Source organism: Clarias gariepinus, chromosome 19, assembly GCF_024256425.1.
Source record: "Clarias gariepinus isolate MV-2021 ecotype Netherlands chromosome 19, CGAR_prim_01v2, whole genome shotgun sequence".
NCBI classification, from domain to species: Eukaryota; Metazoa; Chordata; class Actinopteri; order Siluriformes; family Clariidae; genus Clarias; species Clarias gariepinus.
This window is the reverse complement of record NC_071118.1, coordinates 27,733,709-27,747,342: the sequence shown is the minus strand read 5'-3', so window position 1 is coordinate 27,747,342 and position 13,634 is coordinate 27,733,709. Positions and strand designations below refer to the sequence as shown.

At 41.3% G+C, this 13,634-nt stretch overlaps 1 protein-coding gene across 4 annotated transcripts; it reads left to right on the top strand.

Annotated features, from left to right (window-relative positions):
- Nucleotides 1-798: 798 nt before the first annotated feature.
- klhl8 (kelch-like family member 8) lies at nucleotides 799-11,678 on the top strand. 4 transcript variants are annotated; one of them, XM_053479113.1, is made up of 11 exons: nucleotides 799-851; nucleotides 2,876-3,082; nucleotides 4,655-4,901; nucleotides 5,278-5,826; nucleotides 5,927-6,119; nucleotides 6,698-6,841; nucleotides 7,685-7,796; nucleotides 7,896-8,064; nucleotides 8,153-8,312; nucleotides 9,017-9,218; nucleotides 11,364-11,678. In XM_053479113.1, exons 3-11 carry the CDS (start codon nucleotides 4,707-4,709, stop codon nucleotides 11,485-11,487), a joined length of 1,848 nt encoding a protein of 615 aa, XP_053335088.1. In that variant the 5' UTR covers nucleotides 799-851; nucleotides 2,876-3,082; nucleotides 4,655-4,706; the 3' UTR covers nucleotides 11,488-11,678. The 4 variants fall into 4 exon arrangements, with proteins under 4 accessions (XP_053335088.1, XP_053335089.1, XP_053335090.1 ...); XM_053479114.1 differs by having other exon boundaries at nucleotides 818-851; nucleotides 2,920-3,082; XM_053479115.1 differs by lacking the exon at nucleotides 799-851 and adding an exon at nucleotides 859-1,309 and having other exon boundaries at nucleotides 2,920-3,082.
- Nucleotides 11,679-13,634: the final 1,956 nt, after the last annotated feature.

Here is a 13,634-nt window from a genome sequence, read left to right as displayed (position 1 = left end):
TTATTTTTATATCAGATTTACTGCTTTCAGAAAAAATCATACATCATAAATAAAATTATTTACGGTTATGTTTTGTCAGAGTTGTTTAAGTGAATCAAATAATTTGACTCCCCAGTATGTCCTCTAATCTGGACCAGTTTCTTATGCCTAAAATGGTTTAACTTTAACTATTTTTGATAATAAAATGTAATTTTAATAATTAATTAATTAATTAATTAGATTCACATTTTAATTAACAAAATAACACAATAGGTAATTTGCAGAAAAGGAAGAACGGTTTGAATATGTGAGTTGGTCCTAAACAATTCATAATTCAAAGAATCACAAATGTGTAAAACAAAAAAGACTTAAAAATTATGGTCAGATTAATTATAATTTAAATATTTCATTTAGATTTTCTGTATTAAATTTGATGAAGAAAAATAAACAAAATAAACTAAATCTTGTTTAAAAATGAATCTTTTAATAATAATACATAAAAAATAATCATATAAAATAATAAATATAAAATAATATGTTTAATTTTGTTGTTAAAATAAACAAATAATGCTATATATGTGAAAATTAAATAATCATGATTAAAAGAAATTATAGTACATGATCAACATAATATTAATATAAAAAGGAATATAAATAAATAAAAACTAATGTGAAATAAAGTGAAAATTATTCGTTTTGTTTGCCTTTTTCTTAAAATATATAGTATAACAATATAAATCACAGTGAAACTCCAGCACTTCCGCTGCACTTGAGAGTTTGAACTCCATTACCCAGAATCCTGTGCTGTTCTGCCTCTGACAACAAATAACGTCAAATCCGCGTGCTCAGGCTGCGCTTGACTTGGTCTAAAGGTAAAAACATCGACTTGCAGACTTTTTATATAAAGTATCTACAATCACATCACAAATCTGTTAAAAAGCTTATTAATTTTCGTTTCGCTGTGTGTGCTAATGTTTCCGTTTCCGGTTGTTCCGAGGACGAATGTAAACGTCTCGTGCACGGTGTGTATGAACGAGACGTTAACCTGAGTGGGTTTGAACGTTAATGTTAATGCTAATGCTAATGTAAAGGCTTAAGGTAAGTGGATAAACTAAGGACGAATATTTGGAGGTATTTTATGAGTTTTAGAGGGTTTATTTTAGAGAACTGGTTCATATCGCGTTTACGGGTCGCCTGTTTGTCAGGAGGGAACTCATTAAGGTTATTTCTGTTACACTGTGTGTTTAATCCTGAGGAGGAAAATAAACACCAGATAATAATTAACTGAGGATGGAAACAGCAGCCGATACGATATTATCACGGTACCGCGGTGTCGGTTCTCTTCATATCGCAATTCTCGATTTTATAAACATCTCAATTCGATGTTATATTTTTCCCAGATTTTGTTACAATTTAAAACCTTTAAAAAGTATAAAGATGAATTAAATGTAGCCTGTTCCTTATAACATTAGAATGTAGACAGTATGAACTAACTACAGTGTAATGCTTATGTCTCAGGCTGGACAAATTGAAAACCAGTTAATTCTGCTTACTGGTTGATCAACCGGTTCATCTTTATTATACATGTAAAAAAATAATAATAATTTGAGGTCAGTGTGGGGATATGTGAATCATCACAGAAAAGAATTACAATTCATAACTGAATTGAATTTTTCACCCCATCTCTAATAGTTACCTTTAATTTATTTATTTAAGCTAAGAGTTAAAATTGGCATATGGATGTTGATATAAAACTCTGATCCATAACAATGAACTAACACCTACAGTAACGTTATTTGGTAAATATTTTACCTGGAATAATCACAATAAATGAATAATCAGTTGAGGAGTATAATGTGAATTGGTGGCTGTTTACATGATGGATAAAATCTGTGTAGACAGTCACGTGACTAGAGCTCGGGATCATATTTAATGAACAGCTGTATATATTTTATGAAGTCGTGTTAAACAAAATACAGTTCTCTTTTGCATCAGTAAGGTGACAATTTATGCACTTTACTTCCAACTAATGTCTTTTTCTGCATTAGTTTTATACCACACATCTATTAAATCCTTGATTCCGATTGGTCAGATGGTCTTGATTGATTTATTGGAACCTTTCAGATGAAGATGACACAGATACATACTGCTCAGTAAAAATAGCAGCTTTTTGTTTAATTTAAAATTAAATGTTAAACTCTTGTGTTTGAAGTTTGTTTGTATTGTGTAAATGCTGTACTTTTTCATGTGACAAAACCAATGTTATAAGTTACGATTTACATTTAAATACTTTTAAAGGCAAGGTTTAAAATTGTAAAAAAACTTTGGGTGGGAGCGGTTTGGGGGGTAATATCGAAACAGGATATTTATAGATTCACAATTCACAAAAAAAAATCGAATCTGCACCAAGTTTTCGTAATGATATTGTATGGGGAGGTGACTGCTGATTTTCGTCCCTAATAATTAATAAGGAGGCACATAGTTAATAATAATTAGAAAAGGAGTTTCTGATGCGAGACCTGAAGCTGAAACTGTTACTCATATGATGTTTTCAGCTGAGATGAGTTTTGCTTTGTGGTTCCTGAGTAACAGGAAGGAAGCTGCTGTAATGTACCAAAAATATGTACAAGTTGTTTAAGTAGTAAATAGACAAAAAGTGTGTCGTATTTCGGGTAGTGAAAATGTCATTACTGAGGTATGTGTGAAACAAAACACATTTTGTGCTGCTATAAGGGAATCATCATTATTTTTCTGTAAAATCCTTCTATTTTGTGCGTGCCACAAAATGGTTTATTTTATTTTTTTTTAAAAGGCAGGTCTGTGGCTTAATCCAGTGAGATATTAAAGAGGAATAAACTAACTCAAGACACTCTAACATGGTTTATTTTATCTTCAGGAAGTTCTCTCTCTCTCTCTCTTTTCCTGTTATTGGCATCGCAGCGATGGAACGCGAGGGATGAGGACGCTAGCGGGAGCGCTCAGTGAGCGAGGCGTCCCGAGAGAGACAAGGGGCCATTGATGAGTCTCGCTGTAGAAGTCGCGGCCAGGCCAAACACGCAACCACACACACAACCACACGCATCGCTGAGTGAATGTTGATGAGGTGAGTGAGTTACAGACAGTCCATTCAGACTGTATCAGAGTTAAAGTTCACTCAGTACTGCGTGGGCCTCTCTGATGTGATGCAGTTTAAAACAAAGCCACGATGGGAATCTCTTTCAGTTCCGGACGATACGAGAGAACACGGGCTTTATTGTGGAGAATAATGTGAGATTTGTCACATAAATACTCACATGGAGAGAAAAGAGAAGGGGGGTGTCTGTTGTTTGTTGGTTATGAACAAGCCTGTGTTTAAAATAAAGTCTGAGGTACTGTACGGTGTGTGCAGTTTAATAAGGAAATTAGCTGCTTAGTTTTACTCTCAGAACTTTGTCACGCCTGCTTCATTTTCATGCAACCAAAACCCAGAAGCTTTTTTTTTTTTGTCTGGTTTTTGGGGGGGTTTGAAAAGTGCTCTTTTGCATAATATGCTGCTTTCTTTTCTGGCCTTCAGATATTTTCCTGTAAGGTTTTTATTTGTTTATTTATTTATTCATTTTTCCCCTGGATATACTAATGTTTGCAAATACTGTTTGTACTGACTTGATTACAAACTCATAAAATAAGCGTATAAAAGTTTGTTTAAAAAAAAAAAATTAAAAAAAATAACTTGGTGCTTAATACTTTCGCACAGTACTATTTATACTGTAAATAGTAATGTATACTCAAAACACACTACACGTAGAAATAAGCTTTAAAACTTTAAATTAGCAAGTTAACAGTCTAAATACAAGTTCAAATAAGACAAATGTAAAAAAAAAAGTGTAACTGTAAAGTATACCTAATTTCTTGTACTTTATTATCAATAACAGCATTTTTTATACCTGTTATAAATTAAAATTAGGTACAGTACTGTGAAAAAAAGTTTAGTTTTTTGGCACATTTGTCACACTTAAATAGTTTGGGTCATCAAAAAAAAAATTATATTACACAAAAATAACCCGAGTGAAATTTTAAATGAGGATTTCATTTATTTAGGGAAAAAGCTGTTCACACCTACTTGGCCCTATGTGAAAAAGTCATTGCCCCCAAAATGAATGTGGCATCCTTGACAGCAACAACTGCAATAAAACTTTTGTGTTAACGGGAGGCCTTTCCGAAGCTTTTTTTTTTTCTCTCTCTTTTGAGCCATCCAGAGGTGGACTTAACAATGTTTAGGATCTTTTTTTTTCTTAGTCTGCCGCTCTAAGAGCTTAACAGTGAAAAAGCCATAAAGAAGCAGTAAAATCATTGTTCTTTTTTTAATTTAAATAGTTTTTAAAATCATCATAAAACTTTTTTAAATAAATGAGCAATTAAGACTAAATCATAATCATGATTAAAAAAGCATTGAGTCTTGTTGAGGTGGGTGACTTCACTAATGCTACAACTAAATAAAAGTTTTGTAATTATTAATTTAGCCAAACAGTGTGGATCTCTCACACTCCTACAACTGAGCACTAAAAATAAAGAAAAGTTCTGTCCACAGGAAGTTACTAGGGTGCCATTACTTTAGCAGCCAGTTAGCAGGACCTTGTTTGAACCTGACTGCGTTTCTTGCCTGATTTGCATCTTACCTCAGACTTTCCCTCTGCAGGTGTGTGTATGTGTGTGATAGACTGTGTGTGTATGTGTGTGTGTGAGTGATCATGGCACCGGGTGACACGGCGGCTCAGACCGTAAAGCAGCACAAGCCCAGGACGATGTGCGCGTCCCGTACGGCCGAGGCAGAGTGCGCGGCCGACGGCTCGTTCGTCTTTGAGGCTCAAGAAGCCTGGAAGGACTTTCACAACTCGCTGCGGCAGTTTTACGAGAACGGGGAACTCTGTGACGTTACGCTAAAGGTACGGCCCGCATCACGTGACCTCAGCACCGATCACGGTCCTGTAACTGCACCATGCATCGAGCGGTTTGTTTCTTGCATGAAAGAAGCACATTTATAAACATTTTAGTCGTTCGAACATGTGTGCGGATGCGTTACAGAGAGACTGATTTTATTTGTAAAGCACGTTCCTGACATAGATCATTTGCTTACACTGACACCCACAAAACTCCATACAAGGTCATGTAAGTGTGGGGGGAAAACACCAGATGTGTGGGGAAGTAAAGGCTGAGAAGACTGGCTCTCATGACACTAATACTATTATTAATAATGATGATAACAAATAAGCACTACTTATAAAATAATTATTTGGTTGTTGTAAATTTCTGTAAATAAAGGTGGGCACCAAGCTGATCCCCTGCCACAAGCTGGTGCTGGCGTGCGTGGTCCCGTACTTCCGTGCCATGTTCCTCTCGGACATGGCCGAAGCCAAGCAGGAGCTAATCGAGATCCGCGACTTCGACGGCGACGCCATCCAAGACCTGGTGCGCTTCGCCTACTCGTCCCGCCTGACCCTGACGGTGGAGAACGTCCAGCCGCTGCTCTATGCTGCCTGCATCCTGCAGGTGGAGCTGGTGGCACGGGCGTGCTGCGAATACATGAAGGCCCACTTCCACCCGTCCAACTGCCTCGCCGTGCGCACCTTTGCCGAGAGCCACCACCGCGTGGACCTGATGGACATGGCCGACCGCTACGCCTGCGAGCACTTCAGCCAGGTGCTGGAGAGCGACGACTTCACACGCGTCTCGCCGCAACACCTCAAGACTCTGCTCAGCTCCAGTGACCTCAACATTCACTCCGAGACGCAGGTCTACGACGCCGCCATCAAGTGGCTCAAAGCCAATCCACAGCACCACGAGCTCTGGCTCAATCAGATCATGACTCAGGTACCAGAGTTACCAATAATGGTCAGGGCTGCAATCAGTCTGTTTCTATATTCAGCACTGTAACAGAAACGTTAACCCCAGGGCGCTTTTTGTTCCCGAGCTGCAGGTGCGTCTTCCTCTGCTTCCCGTGGACTTTCTCACAGGCACCGTGGCCAAAGAGGAGATGATCAAGGCCGACCTGAGCTGCAGAGACCTGCTGGACGAGGCCAGGAACTACCACCTGCACCTCAGCAACAAGAGCGTGCCTGACTTCGAGTACTCGGTCCGCACCACGCCTCGCAAGCACACCGCGGGTCAGAGCGCACGTACACACACAGTACACATGTTGTGGAGAATATAAGTAGACTTCTGCAGTAGTTGAGGTTGTATTTAAAAATTTTAAATAAAGCCTTCGAGTGGCGTAGTGGTAAAGTGCTCATCATATCATCCGGAGATCGCTGGTTTGATTCCCGGTTGATGTTGTAACCTCTCGCAGCCGGAGGTCTAGAGCTGATTGGCCGTGCTCTCTCAGAGGGGAGGGATGAGAGGTACTTAGTGCTCCCACATTAATCACGGCTCTACAGCCAATCGAGGGCGTCTGTAAGCCTGCGCACGCGGAAGGAGCGGATAGCGCTTTCCTCCGAGTGTGTTACTCCGCCCCCAACGGTGCATAAGTGAGCAGTTCAAAAAGATGCGATTGGCTCGGGTCACATGGTTCGGAGGAACCACGTGATAGTCTTCAGCCCTCCCGGCTGAGTGTTAGTAGTAGCCTTAATGTGGGAGCCCCCTGGTGACGGGGAGGGATCGGACACCACTAAATTAGGGAGAAAATCAGATGGAAAAAATAAAAAAGCCTGCTGTTGACCTTTGACCATGAGCACTGTTCATGCAGGCGTACTGTTCTGCGTGGGGGGCCGCGGTGGCTCAGGTGATCCGTTCCGCAGCATCGAGTGCTATTCCATCAGCAAGAACAGCTGGTTCTTCGGGCCTGAGATGAACAGCAGACGGAGACATGTGGGAGTCATTTCTGTCGAAGGTGAGACAGGAAGAAGAGCGGGGAGACTCACAATGAGAGAGGGAGAGAGGTGGGGCAAGGGACAGATGGAGAGACAAGGGATGAGGGATGGAGACAGAATGAGAGACAAGGGATGAGGGAGGAAGACAGAAAAAGAGAGACAGTGAGAAAAAAGTCAAGAGACAAAAGAACAAGGAGACTGGGGGGAAAAAAAAGAGAGAGAGAGCGGTAGGAAAGGGCAGACATAGTGGGACATGGAGGCACAGTGGGAGAAAAGGGGAAGATATGGGACGTGGTCCAATACAGCGAGACGGGGACAGAGAGCAGTTGAGTCAGATTCAGCTAGACATTAAAGAAAGAAAGACAGATAATGAGACATGTAGACAGATAGAAAGAGGTAGACAGGGAGTGGTGGACCTGGAGGAAAAGAGATCGAGTGAAAGACAAAAGACAGAGAGAGGGAGAGACAAGTGCGGTGAGAGAGACCAATACAGGGATGGTGAGAGAGATTAAAACAGATGCTCTCACTTGGTCTCTTTTTTCTCTGTGTTTGAACAGTAAAAAATGAGGAGAGAGCAGTCAGAGAAACAGACAGCAAGATGTAGGCAGATCAAGAGAGAAAGTCTGAGAGACAGAGAAACTGGGAGACACGAGAGAAATGGTGAAAGAGTGAGAGACAGTGATAGAGTGACTGATGAAGAGAATGAGACATGAAGGAAGACAGAGAGTGGCTGAGACAGATACAGACCGAGGCAGAGAGTGAGACATGTAGACAGAAAGAGAGAGAGAGGGATGTGAACGATTGGTATTGAAGGACAGGAGTAAGTGAACGCTGACGAACTGATAACCGGGGTGTGTCTGTAGGAAAGGTGTACGCTGTGGGCGGCCATGACGGCAGCGAGCACCTGGGCAACATGGAGATGTTTGACCCGCTCACCAACAAGTGGATGATGAAGGCCTCCATGAACACAAAAAGGTCAGTTCAAGACGTTTTTTCCCCTTGTTGTCTTGCGTTTTTGGTTATACAGTACTATAGTGTGTGTGTGTGTGTGTGTGTGTGTGTGTGTGTGTGTAGGCGAGGCATAGCACTGGCCACACTCGGGGGTCCGATCTACGCAATAGGAGGTCTGGACGATAACTCGTGCTTCAGCGACGTGGAGCGTTACGACATCGAGGCGGACCGCTGGAGCTCCGTCTGCCCCATGAACACCCCTAGAGGAGGAGTGGGCTCTGTCGCTTTAGGGGTGAGAGAGAGAACGAGAGAGCAAAGCATCATGGGTGTGATTTCTCCAGGTATTTGTTTTAACACGTGTCGTGGTATTTCGACTTCAGAGCCACGTGTATGCCGTAGGAGGGAACGACGGCGTCGCCTCGCTGTCGAGCGTCGAACGCTTCGACCCGCACCTCAACAAGTGGAGCGACGTGCGAGAGATGGGGCAGAGGCGCGCAGGAAACGGAGTGAGCGAGCTCAACGGCTGCCTTTACGTCATAGGTAGGGTGGTGCACCAAGTACTCCTCAGGTCCAGAGACTAAAGACGGCTGCTCGTGTGACGTGATCCCGCCCTGAGCAGAGTTTTTGTTTTAGCTTCATTACTTTCTGGTGTGTTTTGACCGCTGTAAAAAACCACCAAGGTTTTAATACAGCTGACCTTTGACACACGAGCGTTACAGGAAAAATCAGGAGAAAGGTGAGAAGTGCAGGTTTTGTGAATAAGTGACCGATATTTAGGATTAACGCATGACTCGGATTCGTTTATGGACTTAGATCTTTAGAACAGTTGAATGTTGAACTTTAGCTTAGATGGGTCGTATAATTGATTACTCCGTCCTCCTGCTTCACTGAAACTATGAAACACACACACACACACACACACTTACTTCAGTACTATTGATCTTACTTACAGTATATCAGGATATTAATTAAACGTGTGGGTGCTTTTATACTTTAATGATGATGGGCAGCTCACCTGGTAGCCTCGTGCTCAGAACCTGACACTAATAAAAGCATCAGATTTACACACACAGCTCATGTGGAGGAATACACCACACTGCCTTGCATTGGGTGGAGGGGCGCCAATACTTTGCACAGCACAACTGATAGGCTACAGTATGTCAGTATGTTCAAGTAAACATAGCTCTACTAACTGTGTGTGTGTTTGTGTGTGTGTGTGTGTGTGTGTGTGTGTGTGGTCTCAGGTGGGTTTGACGATAACTCCCCGCTCAGTTCAGTGGAACGCTTCGATCCCAGGATGAACCGCTGGGACTACGTGACTGAGCTCACCACGCCCAGGGGTGGAGTCGGTGTCGCCACGGTAATGGGGCGGGTCTTTGCTGTTGGCGGGCACAACGGCAACATTTACCTGAACACGGTGGAGGCGTTCGAGCCGCGGATGAACAGGTGAGGGGACAGTGTCCTGGAACAGTGACTCTCTGTCTGCTCAAATGTATAGGTCACTTATCCATCTATTCCTCCATCTATTCCTCCATCTCTTCATCCATCCATCCATCCATCCCTCAATCATTCATTCCTTTATCCAGTTCTCCAGCCTGCAATCCAATTCTCCATTCATCCCTCCATTCCACTATCCATACTCTTCATCTATTCCACCATTGTCCCCTTCATGTATCCCGCTGTATTTTCCTTTATTCCTCTCTTTATCCACCCCACCATCCTTTGCTTTATTTATCCAATCATTCCTCTGTTCCTCCAAGCATCCCACCATCCTTCCTTTCATGCCTCCTGTCATCCCATCAGTCCCCATCATCCATCCACTTTTCCCACCACCATCCATACTGCCATTCTTCCCTTCATCTAACCCCATAATCCACCACTAATCTTTCTACAGTGGGGGGAAATAAGTATTTGATCCCCTACAGGTTTTCTAAGTTTGCCCACTTACAAAGAAATAAAGGGTCTATTATTTTTATCATAGGTTTATGGTAAAGGATTGAGACAGAATATCAACCAAAAATCCTGAAAAAGCACCTGATGCAAATGTTATAAATTAAGTTGCATTTTAATGAAGGAAATAAGTATTTGATCCCCAAGCAAAACACGAATTAGTACTTGGTAGAGAAATCCTTGCCGAAATTTTCATGCTGAAAGACCCATCCACAACCCATCTTCAGGAGGTTCTCAAAGTCAATCTGTACCTTTAGCAGAGAAACAGACCCAAAGCATAATGTTTCCACTTCCGTGCTTGACTGTAGGGTCTGTGGTGTTCTTAGTGTCATAGTCAGCATTTTTCTTCCTCTGAAAACAGCAAGTCGAGTTGATGACAAAGAGCCTTAATTTTGGTCTCCTCTGACCACAGCAGTTTATCCCAATCTTTCTCTGTTCATTGGCAAACCTTAGACGGGTCTGTACATGTGTCTTCTCGAGGAGGGGAAGCCTTGCTGCGCTGAAGGATTTTAATTCATGCAGGCGTATTGTGTTACCAATGGTTTGTTTGGTGACTGTGATCCCAACTGCCTTGAGATCATCCACAAGCTCCTCCCGTATGGTCCTGGGCTGGTTCCTCTTTTTTCTCATGATTATTCTTACTCCGTAAGGTGAAATCTTGCATATAGGGCCATTAATTGTTACTTTGTATTTCTTCCATTTGTAAATAATCGCTCCAGCAGTTGTCTCCTTCTCACCAAGCTTCTAGCTGATGGTCTTGTAGCCCATTCCAGCTTTGTGCAGGTCTAAAATCTTGTTCCTGACTTGCTTTGACAGCTCTTTGGTCTTGCCGCTGGTGGTGAGGTTTGAATGGAAGATAGAGATTTTGTGGACAGGTGGCTTTCATACACATACCACATAGTTATTAGGAGCACCTTCTTAAATTAATGTGTGTACCACAGGAGCACATAACCAGTCTGTGAGAGGCAGAAGTATGGTTGGTTGGTAGGAGATCAAATACTTATTTCCCTCATTGAAATGCAACTTAATTCATAACATTTGTATCATGTGCTTTTTCTGGATTTTTGGTTGATATCCTGTCTCAATCCTTTACCATAAACCTATGATAAAAAAATTATAGACCCAGACTGTATATTACTGTGTGCCTGCTTTTTTGCCTGTTTGTCTGATTATCTATCTATCTATCTGTCTGTCTGTCTGTCTGTCTGTCTGTCTGTCTGTCTGTCTATCTATCTATCTATCTATCTATCTATCTCTCTCTCTGTCTGTCTATAATTTTCCTTCCTCTCTCAGTCTGCATGCCTTCCTGTCTCTGTGGCTCTTAACTGTTTTGCATGCCTGCATTTCTGTATTGGTCTGCTCTTTCTCTTTCAGTTTACTTGCCTGTCTGTCTGTTTGCATTTCTGTCTGACCTTTTTATATATTGTCTGCCTGCCTCTTTCTGTTTACTTTCTTGTATGTTTGTCTTCCCGCCTTCCTTCCTTTGTGTCTGACATTGTCTGTGTCTCTCTCTTTTTCTCTCTATTTCTTTCAGCCTACCTGTCTTTCTGTCTGTCTCTCTGTCATCCTGTCTGGTTATAACTTCCTGAATTTCAGGGAAGTTTTGTTTGCTTATAAAAGTTTGTTTTTGTGTTTGTGTAGATGGGAGCTGGTGGGCTCGGTGTCTCACTGCAGGGCCGGAGCGGGCGTGGCCGTCTGCGCCACACACATCAGTCAGATTCGAGACGTGGGTCAGGGTTCGAGCAATGTGGTGGACTGCATGTAGGGACACGCACAGAGTATGGAGACACAACACAGTGTCCACACACACACACACATACACACACACATACATACATACACGTATATAGTACAATGGTCCTAAACACCACAAACGCTCCAACACTCCACAGCTGTAAAAACGTTAACATCTGTGCTCCTATTACACACTCCAAGTACAACACAGATACCCAAAAATAGCGCGCACACACACACACACACTACACACCTCATAGTCTCATCACTTATACACTGACTAGATACATACACACTCCGCTCTCATTGTGTCTCTGTATGAAATCTTCCTGCTATCAGTCTCCTCATGAAGCTTTAATAATCCTCTAATGATTACAAAGCAGCTAGTACATGCTACAAACTCTATTTATATTTAATTTTATTTAACGTGAACACTCATAATGATAAACGGCTACTTTAAGTTAAAAGTGACCTGACAGGAATAATCCATTGATAAGCAGCTCATGCTAACCTGTGCTTATCATTTCAAAACTGAGGAAAAGCAAAGCCCAAGTTTATCAAGAACGAGTTGGCAAGCCGGCGACGCTGACGGTTTGAGAAGGACCTGCACCAAGTCGTTTTAATACAATGCTTTTTTTTTTTTTTTTTTTTTTGTACAATGAATTTCAGTCAAGTTGATTTTATTGTGCACTGTCTTTCTTAGATTAGAAACAAAGCTTGAGTATATTTTTATCTAGAAAGATAAAACGTTTATAAAAGCTTCATCCGTGAACTGTATGCAAAATGTATTTTAACACTTTGTCACAGCTGTATGATGATGGGTCTATAATTAATTAATAATAAGTGAAGTCCGTGCTGTTGGGAATGAATTTATATGTATTTATGTTCTTTCTACTGTTTATGTATTGGATCATGCCATTGCATTGAACAGATCGTGTGTTTTGAGAATTTCTTTAAAAGTTCTATAGCATATTTATCCTTTTTGTCATCAGGTATCATGATATCTGCAATCGAGTTTCACTTGTGTATTTATTTATTTTTCATGCATTTCAAGCAAAGATAATCACATCTGCGTGAGGTTGTTTACAAACTGCCATGAAGCGTACCGAGCGCTCGACATGTGCAATTCTGGTTTATCAGTGGCAGAACTGATTGACAGATAATATGACTCTAGGGTGTCCAAGTCAAAACAGGACTTTCGTTGGAAATAAAAACCCCTCCCCTTTATTTCTCTATATAATCCCCTGCTAACACTAATGCACTTATCCCAGTGTTTCACCAGTGCTTGAACACCATAGAAAGTTTTCTCATTACGCCAGAGCCATGCTGGGACTGTCTGAAACGCCGGTCTTCCAGGAGCTCCTTGTGGAAATGTCTTGGAGCGAGGTCAGGACTGTATGGGGGATGTAGCAATAACTCCCAGCCGAGTTCCTTGTGTTGGTGAATGATTGTGTGTGGTTCCAACAGACCAATGTGTCTCCTCTGCAACTTGGCGATATTAAAGGCGTTCCACTCTTTTACAGGAACGACTGCGGTGTGCTCCGAGTCACCTCGGCCAGGATTGGCATTCACGGACGTCAAACCTTTTTTAAAAAGTTTGCACCGTTCGAATGTTTTATTGCGGCTAAGAGTCTCATCACTGTACTTTGATTTAAAGTCTTCTGTAAATGTCTATCGCTGTTACGCCTTTATTTACCACAGATTTCATCCCAAGTCCCGCTTTGACTTGAGCGCGCCTCATAAAAAGGGTTTGAACTTCCCAAACCAGTTCCTGAATCCCTATCTGTCTTTTTATGTCCTTTTCCTGATCGATGAAGTTTTGATGCAGTTGATTTTTTTTTTTTTTTTTTTTTTTTTTGCAATAAATCACATCTATAATTTTAGGAATTAGTTTGGAAACACTGGAACTGGGATGGAATAACCATGACTATGAATTGTTCAATGTGTTCGATTTTCCCTGACTTGCTCCCAATTTAAAATGATAGCTACTGTAGTGAATCAACACTTCCTTTACAGTGGTACTTCCTGTTCCTGGTAAGGTGCTGTACTTGTACTGCATTTTGCTTAACCTTCTGCTCTCCTCTGTCAGTTTGTATTATTCAAATAAAGATATAAAAAATATTATAAAGAAATCAAATGCTTTTGCGTAAAGTTTATTTTATATAAAATCTTAAAAAA